Source organism: Diachasmimorpha longicaudata, chromosome 8, assembly GCF_034640455.1.
Source record: "Diachasmimorpha longicaudata isolate KC_UGA_2023 chromosome 8, iyDiaLong2, whole genome shotgun sequence".
Taxonomy (NCBI): Eukaryota; Metazoa; Arthropoda; class Insecta; order Hymenoptera; family Braconidae; genus Diachasmimorpha; species Diachasmimorpha longicaudata.
In genome coordinates, this window is record NC_087232.1 from 7,464,009 (window position 1) to 7,480,145 (window position 16,137).

The window sequence follows — 16,137 nt, forward strand, 5'->3', positions numbered from 1 at the left end:
GGGAATTCTATTCAACTGGTAAATCTTTGTAAAATTTATAACTAGATTCCTAATCTTCAAATTTTTCTAAAAAAATTGTCTTCCGATTTTCGACACATCTCCTAGCCTCCACATAAATGGAAAACCTCGTTAAAAGCCTAGGGCCCCCAGCTTTCCTTCCACCCTGTCTCACTGTGGTCGTAAAACTCAGGCAAGCTCCCTGATTGGTGAACGCGTCATCCACCATTTCTATCCCGCCAAAGAGAGGGGATAAAAAATCCAAACCTCTGGAGCAATTGGAGCACTTGCCTGATCAAACCACTGCTCTGCATTCACACATTTCTCAAATTTATCCTTCGATTCGAGGGGTGAAGAGGGAAGCAGGCACAACCAAGCACAAGTGCTTTGATAAGATTGGATCAGCCGTGCGCAGGCGTTAGTCACTGCAGGTTCAGTTGCCCCGGTTTAGTACTCGTTTTCCTCGATATCGTGCCGGACAACAACCACGAGTCAGTGAGTTGGACACCATCGAGTGGTAAATACAGGAAAAAATTTAAATCGAATCGGAAAGTGCCGAACATCACTGGAAAATCATTTCGGATAAGGTGAGGAAAAATGGAAGAGCTGCATTTCCATCAGCAATATCTTCTGGGCAAATGACGTGATACGGATGAGTCGGGGCTCACTTTGAAGTTTGAAAAAATATCTTCAAAATGACAAAACAAAGTTTGAAATTCACTCTGCCAATCCGGAGATATTGAAGATTCAGAAAGTCGGTTTATCGATCCCCCTCTAGTCCTAGTTCGTTTAATTTAAGGGGATCTTCAAATGGGAATGAGGAGAGGTCGTCTACGGGTTTAAGGTGCTCTGGAGACGTCCAACAATTGTCTCTGTTGAACCGAATTGACCGTTGGCTATCAATTGACTGCAATTGAGAAGAGGGAGAGGAAGAATTCTAGTGATTAATGGTGAGATGGCATTCGGAGAGAGGAGTGTTGGCTCTGCTCAGGAGGAGATGATCCAGAAGGATCGTCTCGAGGTGGAGATGGGAGACAAGACGGTCAATGGACACGCTACGAGGAGAAAAAATGGACATATCAAGGTCAGTCTGGGATTTATTTGGAATTTCATGGAATTGGGGGGGAATTTGGTCATTTGGTGTGTTTGATTTTGTGGGAAAAAATGGTACAAACTATTTGTAGGAAGAATTTAATTTGTCTCTACAAAGTCTTGAATTTTTTATGGATCCAGCATTGAAACAAATATTCCCAAAAAACCGAAGGCGCGATGTTTCAGTCACATTTGACACAATCTTCCATCACTTGCCAATTACCTGACAAATCAGTGGAAATAGAGAAAAACTTAATCATGATTTTTTGTGGGAAATTCAGGTTTCTATAAGAACGTCTTCTCTAGTTTCCAAAATGTGTGCAAAAAGTTCTGTAAAAAATTTACAAATAGTATCACAGTCCTAAAAACCGGAACAATGCACGTTGTCAACGGATGATTCATGCAGAAATCTCTCAGATACCCGCCGTGGCCTGTGATAAGACCACGACACGATTGTTACGTGGAAAAAACCAACGATGTAATTCATATCTCCGTCGTTAATCAGCATAAAGATTTTTAATTTTCAAATTTTTCATTCAATAATTTTCCAGTTTCATCATTTACAAATCCCACCACTGTCCTTCATTATTTTAACCATCTACATTGGCACAATTGTTATTGTTATCGTTTTGTGTTATCTCCACTTATCACCGAATAAATAAATAAAGCGAGTTTTTAATTTTGTCAGAGGGACGAAAGCGAAAGACCGAAAACACGAACAGAGGAGCCTCCGAGAGCGAGAGAATCGTTCGAAGAACCGTCACTGATTACTCTCGCCTTAACTCATCTCGGTTTTTACATTCTCATGCTCTTGGGAATCATCAATAAGCTGTTGTTCACGCCGCAAGTGGCCAAGGAACAGAACAGAAAGGGTTATCCACCACTTTATGATGCCTTCGACACATTCTACTTGAGATACGTTTACAGACGAGTCAGGGACTGTTGGAACAGGCCTATTTGCTCGGTACCAGGGGCAATGGTCACTCTGAAGGATAGAGTCACTCACGACCACGGTTGGACATTCCAATTCACAGGGACTCAAACCCCCTGTATCAATCTGGGATCCTACAATTACTTGGGATTCGCAGAAGCCACTGGACCCTGTGCTGATCAGAGCATTGATGCTCTCAGGAAGCATGGGCTCTCTACTTGTAGCACACGTCTTGAACTTGGTACCATGCCAATACATTTAGAATTGGAATGTCTGACTGCCAGATTTCTGCGAGTTGAGGATGCAATTGTGTTTGGCATGGGTTTCGCAACGAATGCACTGAACCTTCCGTCTCTAGCCACGTCTGGTTGTCTTGTACTGAGTGACATCAAGAATCACGCATCACTAATCTTGGGATTGAGACTCTCAGGAGCTGTCACCAGAGTTTTTCGTCACAATGACGTTCACCACCTCGAAGAATGCCTGAGAGAGGCTATCGCCAAGGGCCAGCCGAAGACTGGGGAACCCTGGAAAAAAATCATCATCGTCGTCGAGGGAATTTACTCGATGGAAGGCTCTGTAGTTCACCTCCCGGAGATGATGGAGCTCAAGAAGAAGTATAAGGCGTATCTGTATCTGGACGAGGCTCATAGCACTGGGGCCATGGGGAGAAATGGGAGAGGAATATGTGATTACTATGGAATTGATCCTAAGGAGATAGACATTCTCATGGGGACCTTCACCAAGAGCTTTGGCTCTGCTGGTGGCTACATTGCTGGCTCCAAGGTAAATTGTGCTCTTACATGCTCAAGCGAAACATTATACCCACAATTTTCAACCGCGGATCCCCAAAAATTTCTCAAAAATTACAACAATTATTGGACGTGTCCCTCTCTAATTTGTATTATTACAATATCAGCCCTACTTCTTTGTTACCCACCAATTTTCTTCTACACTTAACAACTGCAATCGAAAATACCCCTCAAACTCTTTGAAACTATTGATTCCAGGCCCTCATTAATCATTTACGAGTGCACAGTCATGCCCACAGCTATGCGGTGTCAATGTCACCACCCATTGCCCAACAAATTATCACATCGATGACAATTATCATGGGTGAGGATGGCACAGATGCTGGTAAAATTCGTACGAAACAATTAGCGAGAAATACGAGGTATTTTCGGCGCAAACTTCACCAGATGGGGGTCATTGTTCTGGGGCACGAGCACTCGCCAGTCATTCCGATGATGGTGTACCTATACTCAAAAATTGGACTCGTTGTGCGCACCTTCACAACGAATAAAATTGCTGCTGTGGGGGTGGGATTCCCCGCGACACCCCTCATGGCTGGGAGAATACGTTTCTGCATATCAGCAGCCCATACCAAGGAACAACTCGACTATGTTATCAAGAATGTCGAGGAATTGGCGGATCACATTGGGCTGAAGTACTCGAGAAGGCCTAGGGACCCTAAGCCTATTGAGTATTATTCTGATGATGAATCAGAATAGAGTAATTGTGGACGAAACTGTGATTAGAAAATGAGTCTTGGGAATTTATGGGATGGGGGAGATGTCTAGACATTTTTTAAGGATTAAATTTCCCAATGGAAATTTCTTGGCATTTTCCCTCTCTAACCTGTGGTATGAATGGTCATATCGAAGGATAAATGGAGTAAATTGACAAGAATATCGAGAAACCTGCTAATCATATCCTATCCCTCTTGATTATTATCCTGACGACGAGTCAGGAAGAGGGAATTTTTGACGAAATTTTATTCATTGAAAGACGATTTTTGGGGATTTATTCGGTTGCGGAGGGGTAAAATGGTGAAACATTTTGGGGAAGCGGTTAATACCGCTTTTAGGAAGAAATAACTTCCTCTCAAAAAGGTTCTTGGATGTTTCTCTTTGAGCCTCTTTGGGACAACAGGTTTCGCGTAGGCAATAACATAGATTATAACAACGAAAAATCAACTTCATCTATTCACGCCTTAGACATATACATGAGCAGATTTTCTTGGTAATCAGGAGCAATCATTCATGAAGGATTGAGTAGAGAAGTGATAAAAATGAATATAAGCCGACGTTCAGTTTCTGAATTATTCACAAACTTTATCACTTCACTATCGAAAAAATTCTGGTACATTCACTGCCTCTCCATCCTTTAGTTTTAACTCATGTCTAAATTATCACAGTCTCAATACGCAATTCTTTCAATGATCATTTTAAAAATTACGTTTTTTATGCATGCTAATTAAGGACTAAGCTCACTCCAGAATGATAATGGAAGGGCGATTAGTAGATAAGTTAGTGGACTGTTTGACCAAGGGGATGAAGATTCCATTAAAAGCTTCAGCCCTTTGAGATGAGGGTCATAAGGAGCAATGGAACAAATCACATTTCATATACCTCACAGCAGAATGAGATAATGAACTTGACAAATAACGAGCAGAAGACGAAGTTAGATTCAGAAAATAGCGAACTAAGACAGGAAGAATTAATTTATGTCATTGCATTTTTTTGACGAAGCATTTGGTCATGATTGAGTGTTCAGAATAACTTTTTTGATTGACAAATTAATTTTTCCTGTTTTCAAAATCTATTGATGAATTGATATCATCCTTAGGACATTGGCAGTCTCATTAGTATCTTCGAGAATTGAAGATTTGGCACAAATGCTGTAGTACAAAGTAATCGAGAGAAAAGTGCTAATATCGTTGAAGCTTATTGGGGCATTAACAGATTTATCAGTGTCTCGTTATCTAATTGTAACTCAAGTATTAGCCTTCAACTGTGCTTTCTAATTCAGTTGCAGAAAATAAGTTAGTTTAAGGCCTAGAGTGCTCAAGCAAGCTTTTGTTCCAGAAGATTATTCTGTCAGTCGTTCAAAATTCATTTATTTCTGCGAATTTTTCTCAGAATTCAATTAATCACAAGGAAATTTCTCAAATGTTTCCATTCTATATTCTTCTGAAATTTCCTCAGCTTTTCCATGAATAATCGACATTCTCTCTCTACCTTTTTCTAGGATAAATGCACACTCCAATCAAGTCCATAAATTAAATATAAAAAATCATCCGTCAGCACTTCGCATTCCCACAATTTATTTTTGTAAAAACGGTAGGAAACAGAGATTTATAGTATTTCCATACGATTATTTATTATAACATTACCATAATCAAATAAATGAACCTGACAACATCTAGACTTGTATTTTTTATCACCTGTTTTTCATTTGAGACAGGATGCCCTGGATTCTGGTCATTATGACAGGGTTTACGCAGACACAGTTTTCGGGATTATATGGGGCTTCTATGGAGACTACTCCCGGGATCATCAGGACGTCACCCTCGTCCACTACTGGCATTCTGCTCTCAACCAATAACTTCATTAATTCTTCTTTCCTCTTCTGGATTTCAGGAACAGATATTTCGCATTTTTTGCTGAGGAATAATTCTGGCAGCTGCTCCTCTGAGTCCTGCAAGATCTCGATGGACTTTATGGAGTCTCCGATCACCACTTCTGCGTGGTAATCGCCAGATTTGTTGGAATTCATCAATATGACACTGAAAATTGCACCCACATTGAATTTATTCTGATATTTTTTCCAGCATTGAATTGTATAGATAAAATGTCTTGTCACGTATAACTAAATAAAAATAAATAAATAAAACAAATTTATTCATGATGCATGTGTTTATTATCCTATCCTAGAGTTGTTTATCCTAACCTCTCAGACACTGGATCCACAGTGTAAACAATGCCCTCGTGTACACTAGAGTCCTTTCCAGTAATTTTCACTCGCTTATCAACGTAATTTTTATACTGAAGTGGATTATTCTTATAAATCCGGTGAGAATACTTTGTTTCATCTTCATTTGCCATTTCCCTCGGTTCTCGAAAGACCTGTAGGATCCTCAGCAGCTTACAGCACAACTCAACCTAATCTTATAAATTGTCGGGGGGTTCCTGGGTCACTATTAACCGGTTTCAATTTTTATTTCTAATTCGCTTGCCGTTACTCAATAAATGAATATCCAAAATTATTGTTTCGTGAATTTATTAACCACCGTTACAGAACATTAAATATAAAATACTTGCACCCTCAATGATTAAATCTCATATGCCTACAGCCTCTTCTTAGCTATCTTCATGAAGAATATCATATCTGAAAGTAGAAAAAAATTATATCAACAACTTTGCATCAAGTTTTTTTTCGAGTTTCGATGACATCAACTCACTAAAGAAAACGATCATAACGAATGCAATCATGACCCAGACCCAACATCTCCAAGTGGACTTTGTATGCTCGTCCAACTTCAATGACTCCTTATTCAACTTATCTGCATTAGTCTCGGTTAATTTATCAGCTTTATCAAGAGCATTTAAGTCACTCTTGATTATTGCACTGGCTGTCAGTGCATGCTCCTTCATATTCTTCGTCATCATCAGCATATTCTCTGCTATCTTTTCTTGCATGTTCCTGTTATACTTCAGAATTGCATCCAGGTCTTCGTCTTGACTCTGCTGATTGGGCAGTCGCTTCCTCACTCCGTCCTGCCCCATTCCTTCAAAATTTTACAATCTTTCGAATCATTAGGAAATTAATGCTGCCAAATCATTCGAAAGATTTGGATGCGAAGATGCAAAGATTATTCCATTGAAGGAAAATAAGGGAATTAAATGAAAATTAACTGTCATCAAAGATACTTTTTTGGGCAATTTACCCCCATCAGAATTGAATAACTCAGCTCTCACGTCCCTGCTGTACTTGGCAGTCGTCTTCTGATGAATCTGAGTCGTGATACTGGGGCTCGTGGTTTCAGACAATAGATTGGAGGTTTTCGGGAGCATCTGAGCGGCCACCACCCTCTCAATGGGACCAGGAATCTTCGCAGTGTCGACTACTCCCTTTAAGAAATCTATTCGCTTTATGTATTCAGACATTATGTCTCTCGGGGGTTTGCTGTAAAGGGACAATGGAGTCGTTACGATTATTATCACCGCAAATGGTGAAATCAACACCTTCTATTCTTTATAAGTTATTAATTGTTGGGGAGTGCTTACTCAGGTTGAGTTTGTAATTTTTTCAGTAGATCATCCAACGCTAGAATATACTGAAACAATGAGAAATGGGGGATCAGCAGTATAAAGAGATGTCAGGGATTTATTTTGTTGCTAATTTTATCGGTCTCAGGAAAAGTGAGGTAATTTTTTTCTCAAAAATTATCTCGTGAGAAATTTTTTTGTAGAATTCTACTGAAGTTGGGCAGGAATACAGTATGAAGGACGTCTCCATTGTTCTACCTTTTCCAGTCTCCAATCTCGGTGAGGATCTTCCTTGGCGATGAGCTCACATCTTCCCAACAACCTTCGAGTGTTGATTTCTACTCGCGACATCACTCGGGTCTCGCGTTGTGTCATTTTTTACTCAAAACCCTCAGAGGGACCGCAGGTAATAACCAACAATTTTTTATCTGAAAACATTTGCGGATTTCAGTCTACTAAATGATCGAGCAATTTTGCTCCAGAGTAACCAGACTACAGGAATGGATTCTGGCAAAAAAAGAAAAGAAAAAACAAGCTCCAATGCCAAAAAAGTAAACAGTTACATTTTTGGTTTCCCAATGACGTAATTATTTTCCAGCTCATCAACAGCTTTATAAACGTTGTTCCTAATTAGTCTTACGCTGTCAACCCCGACCCCCAATCACCGAAAATAGATCCCTTTCTTCGGACAGATTCCTTCAAATGGTACACGTGTTTCCCATGACGTCACGTAAACATAATGACATTTCGTCTGACATTAATCAGTCGGAGCAGAGATTATAGGGGAGATTGTTGACGTTTATAGAGTGGAGTTGTGGTGTCGCATGAACTACGAACGTTCTCCGAATGCCTTACCGACAGGCACGTTCACTATCGTAGTTCAGGTGCCACCGCTACTGAATTTTTCGGTTGTGGCCGCTCCATCAGCGTCAGCAGTCTCCTCTATAACCTTTGGTCGATGTATCGAGATCTCTCGACCGAGTACTCGATAGTTTTATATACGTTATCATCTCGATATATCGAGGTCTATCGATATTTTTATATAAAAATGTTTATCTTCAAATGAATAAAAATTGTTTTTGATAAAGTTTTGCTTTACTTGAATATTTCATTCGCGAAATTTCTCACAGTTCAAATAATTCGAAATATTTAATTACAACAAAAATTCTATAGAACTGTAAAACATTATTTCCAAGGATATATGGTCCACCCGATATATCTCGACATCGACCCCCTTCCTGGATATATCGTACGTTCCAATTCATCCACTGTTGCGAACCCGCGGTGTCACGATTGTCAAACCCCCCGCCCCTGGGCCAGTGATCACGGTACCTTTTCCACTCTTCTAATTGGTCACTAGGATCCCTCGCCTCCAATCACATTCCTCGTTTCTCCTCTCTCCCACAACCGTCCCGCGTTACGGCGCGCAGTACCATGCGCCATCTTGTTATTATTTTCGAAAAATCATTTGTAGGTTGGATTTTTTTAGCGGGGAGAAGCCCACGAGTTTACTGAAAAGAAAAGTGTTCAATCAGTTGAAAACAACCTCCCCATCAATCAACACCTACAACCGGAGATCCAATTTTTGATGTATCGTTTGGATAAAAGAGTCGAGCGTTGAAAGATCATCCAAAAACAGTTTTCTCCCGTTTCGATAAAAAAAATCAAACATTGCACCGATGATTTGTTTACCGTGTAATTGACGAGTGGGACGTGAGGAATTAATTAACCAAGATATTGATTTTAACCGGGTATGTAGTGCATGTCGCTCATTGCCTTAAGTAATTGTTTGTTGATGAAGATGTCTGAGGTTATGAGTGTCTCCACGACGATTGCCCCGAGCCACCCAAGAGTCAGTGAACGATCAAGTGCAAATAACTCCTCCAGAATTGCAATGCAACCCCATCACGATTGACAAAAGGCCATTTTTTTTCGTATTAAAGCCGAAAATTTGTCATGTGTGTATATGTGTGTGTGAATTTTTTTTTTTTCATTTCGCACATGTGGAGGACGATTTTGGTGAGTTTGTCAGCCGTGTGAGGGAGTGAGATACCCAGTCATCGAACAAATGAGACAATAAGTTAATTAACAAGACAGTCAAACTCGTCCATCAAGAACTAATTAAAAAATCCGTTGGATTTGTCCTGAAATTTCTGATTTACCTTCGACTTAATTTTTCCCATCGAATTTCAACGGTTCTGCTCTGTCCCAACACCAACGAGAGATTCTCCCACCATGTGTCTGTGTGCAACATCTGCGTAAGTGTGTGAGTGTGTGAGGGTCTGAAGGGGGGGATGAAGCGTATGTAACCGAAAGGGAAGAGAGACGTTTGCATTGCCGTCCGCGCGGGAATCGTTGGCTTTTGTGTTAAGTTGCTATTTATTTATAATTTTACTGTTTTTTCATTTGTTGATGATTTGGTGGTGAGTTCTGTGTAGTGAGGGGGTGAGAGGAGGTGGTGTGTGGATGGTGGTTATTGTGGGATTTTTGGGGGTGAGAGACGAGAGGATTTTTTTTTTGGACAGGCTAAGCTCTTTGTCGTGTCTAGGGGTTGTCGAGGGGTTTTTTGGGGGGTGAGTGGGGTTTTTGGTGGTCATTGGCGTGTCCAAGGGGCGAGAGGAGGCTGCCTATTTTTTTTGCATTTTCATAGGTTTTTCTAGGTGTTCCCCAGGATTTTTGAGGGAATTTTAAGGGTTTGGGGGGTTGGGCCGATTTCTGGGGGGTTGATTAGGCCTTCGGTTGAGGTTCAGAGGACCCTCAGTGCTCGGGGGGTCATTTCGTGATGGAGGTTAGGTTTCGGGAAAGCGGGCACACACGCACGAAAGGATTTTCATGAGAGGAATTTTCAGGGGTTTTTGGGGGGTATTTTTAAGTTTGGGGGTTGGTTTTGTGATTTTTAGGTGACAGAGGGTGTAAAGGGGAGATTTTTGGAGGTGGTTTGGGCCCTGGTTACACTCGTTGCCGGTTCACCTTTCCAGTTTCGTCATGTCTTCTCTAATTGCGCACTTTTGAGTGTCTGTTGGATGGCTGGAGAATGCTGAGAGGGTGTGAAGTGTTTTTGAGAGTTAATTTATTTATGAGTGATTGGTTTTAATGTTTTTGATTGATACTCGTGCAGATTAAAATCATCGAGTGAAGACACAATGGCTGCAATGGCTGAACAGGCGTCGAAACTCCTGGATTTCAATCAGAAGTTGGATATAACACTTTTAGACAGCATTGTGGGATGCATGTACACGGGAATGGGGGATCAGCAAAGGGTTGCACAGGAGGTGCTCACCACTCTCAAGGAGCATCCCGATGCCTGGACGCGGGTGGATACTATTTTAGAATATTCACAGGTAATTTTCTCGGGGGCTATTTTGTTTTGGGGGAAAATTGAGTAAGACAAATGAGAGAGAAGAGATTCAGCAGTTGGTCTGGAGATATCTCCGGCCCTGGGGCTTTTAGACAAAAATGTCATAAGAGTTTATTGCGTAGAATTTAATTTCGGCCAAAAACTATCTCGTGTTTTTTTCTCTGAATCCAACGACTTTTGAGATATTGACGAAATGATTTTGCAATTCTATAATTTTTATTCAGTTTAGATTTATAGTATGTAAAATCATATTTTCCCAGAATCAACAAACAAAATATTATGCACTACAAATACTGGAGCAAGTGATAAAGACGAGATGGAAAGTTCTCCCCAGAAATCAATGTGAGGGGATTAAAAAGTATATCGTAGGCCTCATTATCAAGACCAGTAGTGATCCAGAAACCATGGAGAATTCCAAGGTTTATCTGAATAAGTTGAACGTGATTTTAGTCCAGGTACGTAAGCAACCCCCTTCAAACCGACCAACGGCGATAGAAACATTTGAATTATTCATAAATAATGGTTACACAGGTATTAAAACGCGAATGGCCGAAGAATTGGGAGTCCTTCATCGGCGACATCGTGGGTGCGAGTAAAACCAACGAGAGCCTCTGTCAGAACAACATGGTCATTCTAAGGCTTCTCTCCGAGGAAGTTTTCGACTTCTGCAGTGGACAAATGACACAGACCAAGGCCAAGCACCTCAAGGACACAATGTGCAGTGAATTCTCCCAGATATTTCAATTATGCCAGTTTGTCATGGAAAATTCACCAAATGTACCACTCGTGACTGTCACCCTGGACACATTACTCAGGTTTTTAAACTGGATTCCATTGGGTTATATTTTTGAAACAAAGCTGATCACTACGTTAATATTCAAGGTAATTTAAGAAGTCATTTAAAAAGTATTTATAATTTTTTCTTGCGAAGAGAAATGTTCATTAATTTTTTTTTATCAACAAATTTTTAATAAAATTCCAGTTCTTAAATGTCCCGATCTTCAGAAACGTCACCCTGAAATGTCTAACCGAGATAGCAACAGTGACAGCAACAAACTATGATGACATGTTCATTCTCCTCTTCGCGAATACAATGCAGCAACTTGAGCAGATGCTCCCCCACGACACTAACATCCGCGATGCTTATGCCTTCGGCCAGGACGAGGAGCAGAATTTCATCCAAAATCTAGCCATGTTCCTCTGTACTTACTTGAAAGAGCACGGTCAACTAGTGGAGAAGAATCAGTTGCATGAGCCCCTCCTGAAAGCCCTCTACTATCTCGTCCATATATCCGAAGTGGAGGAGGTGGAGATATTCAAGATCTGTTTGGAATATTGGAACGGACTGTCAGCTGATCTCTACAAGGAAAATCCCTTCGTGGCACCGTCGTCGATATACATGTCGAAACACAACATACCAATACCACCAAGAAGAGCCTTCTACTGTCCAGTTCTTACGAAGGTCCGTTACATCATGATATCAAGAATGGCTAAGCCCGAGGAGGTACTCGTCGTGGAAAATGAAAATGGTGAAGTTGTTCGTGAATTCATGAAGGACACTGACTCCATTAATCTCTACAAGAACATGCGTGAGACTCTGGTTTATCTAACCCACTTGGATTACGGAGATACGGAAAAAGTCATGACAGAGAAGCTACAGAACCAGGTGAATGGCTCCGAATGGTCCTGGAAGAATCTCAACACCCTCTGCTGGGCGATAGGCTCAATCTCCGGTGCAATGCACGAGGAGGACGAGAAGCGTTTTCTGGTGACGGTGATAAAAGAACTGCTGGGTCTCTGCGAGCAGAAAAAGGGTAAAGACAATAAGGCAATAGTAGCATCGAACATAATGTACGTTGTGGGCCAGTATCCAAGATTCCTCAGGGCCCATTGGAAATTCCTCAAGACAGTGGTGAATAAACTCTTTGAATTCATGCATGAGACTCACGACGGTGTCCAGGATATGGCCTGCGACACATTCATCAAGATAGCCCTTAAGTGCAGACGCCATTTTGTACAGGCACAAGTGGGTGAATCGGTGCCGTTTATCGAGGAGATACTCTCCACAGTGAGTAGCATTATTTGTGATCTACAGATTCAACAAGTACATACATTTTACGAAGCTGTTGGCTACATGATAAGCGCCCAGGTTGACGATCTTACTCAGAAAGACAGGATTGAACGTTACATGTTGCTACCAAATCGTGTATGGGACGACATTATCAGTCAAGCATCGAAGAATGTTGATGTACTGAAGGATCAGGATGCTGTCAAACAACTTGCCAGCATTCTCAAGACGAATGTTAGAGCGTGTAAAGCCCTTGGTCATCCCTATGTTATGCAGTTAGGTAGAATATATTTAGACATGTTAAACGTATACAAAGTTATGAGTGAAAACATTAGTGCTGCTATTAATACAAATGGTGAAATTGTTATGAAACAACCCCTGATAAAGAGTATGAGAGTCGTTAAGAAGGAGACATTGAAGTTGATATCAGATTGGGTCAGCAGATCCAACGATCATCAAATGGTCCTGGAGAATTTTATACCACCTCTACTCGATGCTGTATTATTTGATTATCAGAGGACAGATGTCCCCTGCGCTAGAGAGCCTGAGGTGCTCAGTGCAATGGCGACAATTGTTAATAAACTCGAGGGACATATCACCAGTGAAGTGCCCAAGATATTTGATGCTGTCTTTGAGTGCACGCTGGAGATGATAAACAAGGACTTTGAGGAATTCCCAGAGCACAGGACTAACTTTTTTCTACTACTCCAGGCTGTCAATGTCCATTGTTTTCCAGCATTTTTGTCTATTCCACCGGCACAATTTAAACTCGTGCTTGATTCCATTATATGGGCATTCAAGCACACCATGAGAAATGTAGCCGATACTGGATTGCAGATACTTTATCAGTTGCTACAGAATATTGAACAGCATGAGCAGGCTGCACAGAGCTTCTATCAAACGTATTTCACGGATATTCTTCAGCATATATTTAGCGTTGTCACGGATACCTCTCACACTGCTGGCTTGACAATGCATGCCACTATTCTTGCGTATATGTTCACACTGGTGGAATTGGGGAGGATCCTGGTGCCACTTGGACCCGCTCCTGATAACAAGATCTATATGCAGGAATTTGTTGCTAGACTATTTAAGGCTGCATTCCCACATCTCACTGATAATCAGATTAAGATCACAGTCCAGGGACTTTTCAATTTGGATCAGGATATTCCGGCTTTCAAGGAACATCTCAGGGATTTTCTAGTGCAAATCAGGGTGAGTTGAAAACTTTATGACTCAATAACATTGCAAAAATAACAGTCTCCGGGTGTATGTGTCTTTATGTTTATGGGACAGTCTTTAACTCGACCGTACTATATGTAATCAGAAGTCCCACTTTTTTTATTTACTATTGGGCTTTAGGGGAGACACTCCTCTACAAACTCAATTTTTTATTACAAAAAAGGTGGGTTGATCATTGGAAATAAGATGGAAGAACTAAAGTGAGATTTGTCAATTTTACACAGGAGTACACAGGTGAAGATGATTCGGATCTCTACCTGGAGGAACGAGAGACAGCCCTTCGACTCGCCCAGGAAGAAAAAAGAAGACAACAAATGGCTGTACCAGGCATTATCAATCCCCACGAAATGCCGGAGGAGATGCAGGACTGAATCATTCACACATACCCTCTCTCGTACCTCAATTCGAACTTCATCCCCTTGTTCCCCTTTACTACCACAGGCCGTCATCAAGTTTACACTAGTTCACATCTTCAGAATGGAAAATGAAAACTGGGAAGAGGAAAACATAAACAATGGCAGACATTTTCCGTTGGTATCGACCCACTCCCTCGTCTTTACGAAGTGAATGGGGCATGAAATCAATGGCTGAATGAATTCCAAATTGCGAATTAAATTAGTTTTAACAAATGTGAAATCCATTTTTTTTTTCATTGAGGAGGTAAGCCCTTTTCCCTCTTTTTGTGGATAATTTTCTTATTTTTTCATCAATATATTTCCTTTGTCTATCGATAAAATGTTTTTTTTTTTGTCGTTGGATGCTACGAAATGCTGATATTAGTGGGGAAAATGGTTCTTGTGAGTCGTAATGACTATATTTCACGGTGAAAATTAGTCTGAATGGATTCATGAAGATTATGGTCTACTGCCAGTGAGAGACGAGGCGTTATTTTCATGGTGGAAGTGGAGCATTAATTAGTAATAGTGTGAGGCAGAATTTTTGTACTTTGTAAGATGGATCAATGAAATGGAGATACATAATACTTGTAATAATTGTCCCAGTAATGAGGTCTAAGATGTTAAATTTTTTTTTCCTTGGAAGTTGATTAACGTTTGTAGTTTTTGAAGGTGATTAAATGAAAGTTTACCATGAATTTTGGCCTTTGAATTGCGCGGGTTTTTGTAGCTGGCTATTACTGGGTTATTAGATTGTTTTTGGAGTGAAGGAATGTCAAAGAATATTTTTTAAATTATGAGTTTCAGCATAATTGCGAATTTGGAACAAATCATTGAAAGTAAAAGATGAAAGTCATTATGGGATTGGGTTAATTATTTAATTATCTCGGTAATGAGTAGATTCATAAGAAAATTTCACAAAACATTTTTCAGAGACAATTGCCTAAGCTACAAAAACATCCAGATACATTTTTTATTAAATCGATTGGTTTGGCAGATAATGCAATTTTTTATCAAAAACATTAGAGTAAAACATTTTTTCACGTTCATTAACTATTAAATTCTTCTAGTAATGGATAATTTCCTAAAAAAATCTCAATAAACTCCCCTATAATGTACTGACATTCCCTCCTGAGTTCTCTCCTCGAAGTAATTAAAATTCCCGACCAAACTCCATTTAATTAAGCTCAATCAGCAAATTAAACTCATCTAATCAATTTTGTTCCCGATCAGTGCAATCAATCGTCGCGCTTGCCTCCTCGAGTGAATTCCCCAAGATGTGTGAACTATTCTCTACGCATTTATAAACTACTGATCTGATGACTCTCAATTTTTCCCATAATTTTTCAACTTAAAAAGAGGAAGGTAATTTTTAATTGCATATTTCGTATATATTTTAGTGCCTAAAACCGTAACATTATTCTTCGTTAGTTTAATGAAAAAAATTCTTCACAGTTCGATAAACAATCCTTCGAGAATCGTTAAAAAAAAACAATACGACTGAAATTAAAAATCCAGTTAGTATTATTTTTAGGATGAATTGCAAATTAATTAGGGACGTGTGAACACCTGTGTGGAGTGAAATATGCTTTGAGCGGCTTTTCTTTCTTGAGGATGAACCATGGAGTAGATTTTTTAAGAGATTGGAAGGGATACGATGAACGTTAGAGGATATTACGAATGAAAAAATTTAAGGATGGGGAAAATCTGTGACGATCGTGTGAAATCAGTTAGTGCATAATGTTTTTGATGGGACTATACATATATTAATTAATCATTAGTATGTCAATGTCAATATGAGAGAGCGAGTGAGTGAGCAAGTACGAGTTTTGATGAAAAAGTTCTATCAGTTTATCCATTATAACGAGAAATGAGTAAGAAGTATGTAAAGATTTTAATATTACTTACTAATAAAAATAAAGAATTCATATTGTCGGACTATTTATTTAATAACCTCAAAAGCTTTAAGTTTGTTTTTCATATTTTTAGGCTTTTTTGTGAGG

General features: G+C 39.9%; 4 protein-coding genes across 12 annotated transcripts; 2 read left to right on the forward strand and 2 right to left on the reverse strand.

Moving 5' to 3' along the window:
- Window positions 1–266: 266 nt before the first annotated feature.
- LOC135165067 (serine palmitoyltransferase 2) lies at window positions 267–5,227 on the forward strand. The gene is made up of 4 exons (XM_064126000.1): window positions 267–584; window positions 797–1,081; window positions 1,778–2,806; window positions 3,031–5,227. Exons 2-4 carry the CDS (start codon window positions 953–955, stop codon window positions 3,529–3,531), a joined length of 1,659 nt encoding a protein of 552 aa, XP_063982070.1. The 5' UTR covers window positions 267–584; window positions 797–952; the 3' UTR covers window positions 3,532–5,227.
- On the reverse strand, window positions 5,157–5,931 carry LOC135165086 (gem-associated protein 6-like). The gene is made up of 2 exons (XM_064126035.1): window positions 5,753–5,931; window positions 5,157–5,588 (listed from the first exon to the last, which is right to left on the reverse strand). The coding sequence occupies exons 1-2, from the start codon at window positions 5,905–5,907 to the stop codon at window positions 5,243–5,245; spliced, it is 501 nt and encodes a 166-aa protein (XP_063982105.1). The 5' UTR covers window positions 5,908–5,931; the 3' UTR covers window positions 5,157–5,242.
- A 134-nt stretch (window positions 5,932–6,065) lies between these two features.
- On the reverse strand, window positions 6,066–9,255 carry LOC135165079 (vesicle transport protein USE1). Of its 4 annotated transcripts, none has more exons than XM_064126021.1 (6): window positions 9,234–9,255; window positions 7,330–7,499; window positions 7,090–7,139; window positions 6,750–6,988; window positions 6,264–6,590; window positions 6,066–6,190 (listed from the first exon to the last, which is right to left on the reverse strand). In XM_064126021.1, the coding sequence occupies exons 2-6, from the start codon at window positions 7,444–7,446 to the stop codon at window positions 6,150–6,152; spliced, it is 774 nt and encodes a 257-aa protein (XP_063982091.1). In that variant the 5' UTR covers window positions 7,447–7,499; window positions 9,234–9,255; the 3' UTR covers window positions 6,066–6,149. The 4 variants fall into 4 exon arrangements, with proteins under 4 accessions (XP_063982091.1, XP_063982089.1, XP_063982090.1 ...); XM_064126019.1 differs by lacking the exon at window positions 9,234–9,255 and adding an exon at window positions 8,404–8,536; XM_064126020.1 differs by lacking the exon at window positions 9,234–9,255 and adding an exon at window positions 7,712–7,997.
- LOC135165061 (exportin-1) lies at window positions 8,562–15,252 on the forward strand. 6 transcript variants are annotated; one of them, XR_010299418.1, is made up of 7 exons: window positions 8,849–9,329; window positions 10,190–10,412; window positions 10,690–10,884; window positions 10,961–11,311; window positions 11,412–13,712; window positions 13,964–14,399; window positions 14,520–15,252. XR_010299418.1 is itself a non-coding variant. In XM_064125993.1 (6 exons), the coding sequence occupies exons 2-6, from the start codon at window positions 10,215–10,217 to the stop codon at window positions 14,108–14,110; spliced, it is 3,192 nt and encodes a 1,063-aa protein (XP_063982063.1). In that variant the 5' UTR covers window positions 8,562–8,822; window positions 10,190–10,214; the 3' UTR covers window positions 14,111–15,252. The 6 variants fall into 6 exon arrangements, 5 of the variants coding, with proteins under 5 accessions (XP_063982063.1, XP_063982061.1, XP_063982064.1 ...); XM_064125993.1 differs by lacking the exon at window positions 8,849–9,329 and adding an exon at window positions 8,562–8,822 and having other exon boundaries at window positions 13,964–15,252; XM_064125991.1 differs by having other exon boundaries at window positions 13,964–15,252.
- Window positions 15,253–16,137: the final 885 nt, after the last annotated feature.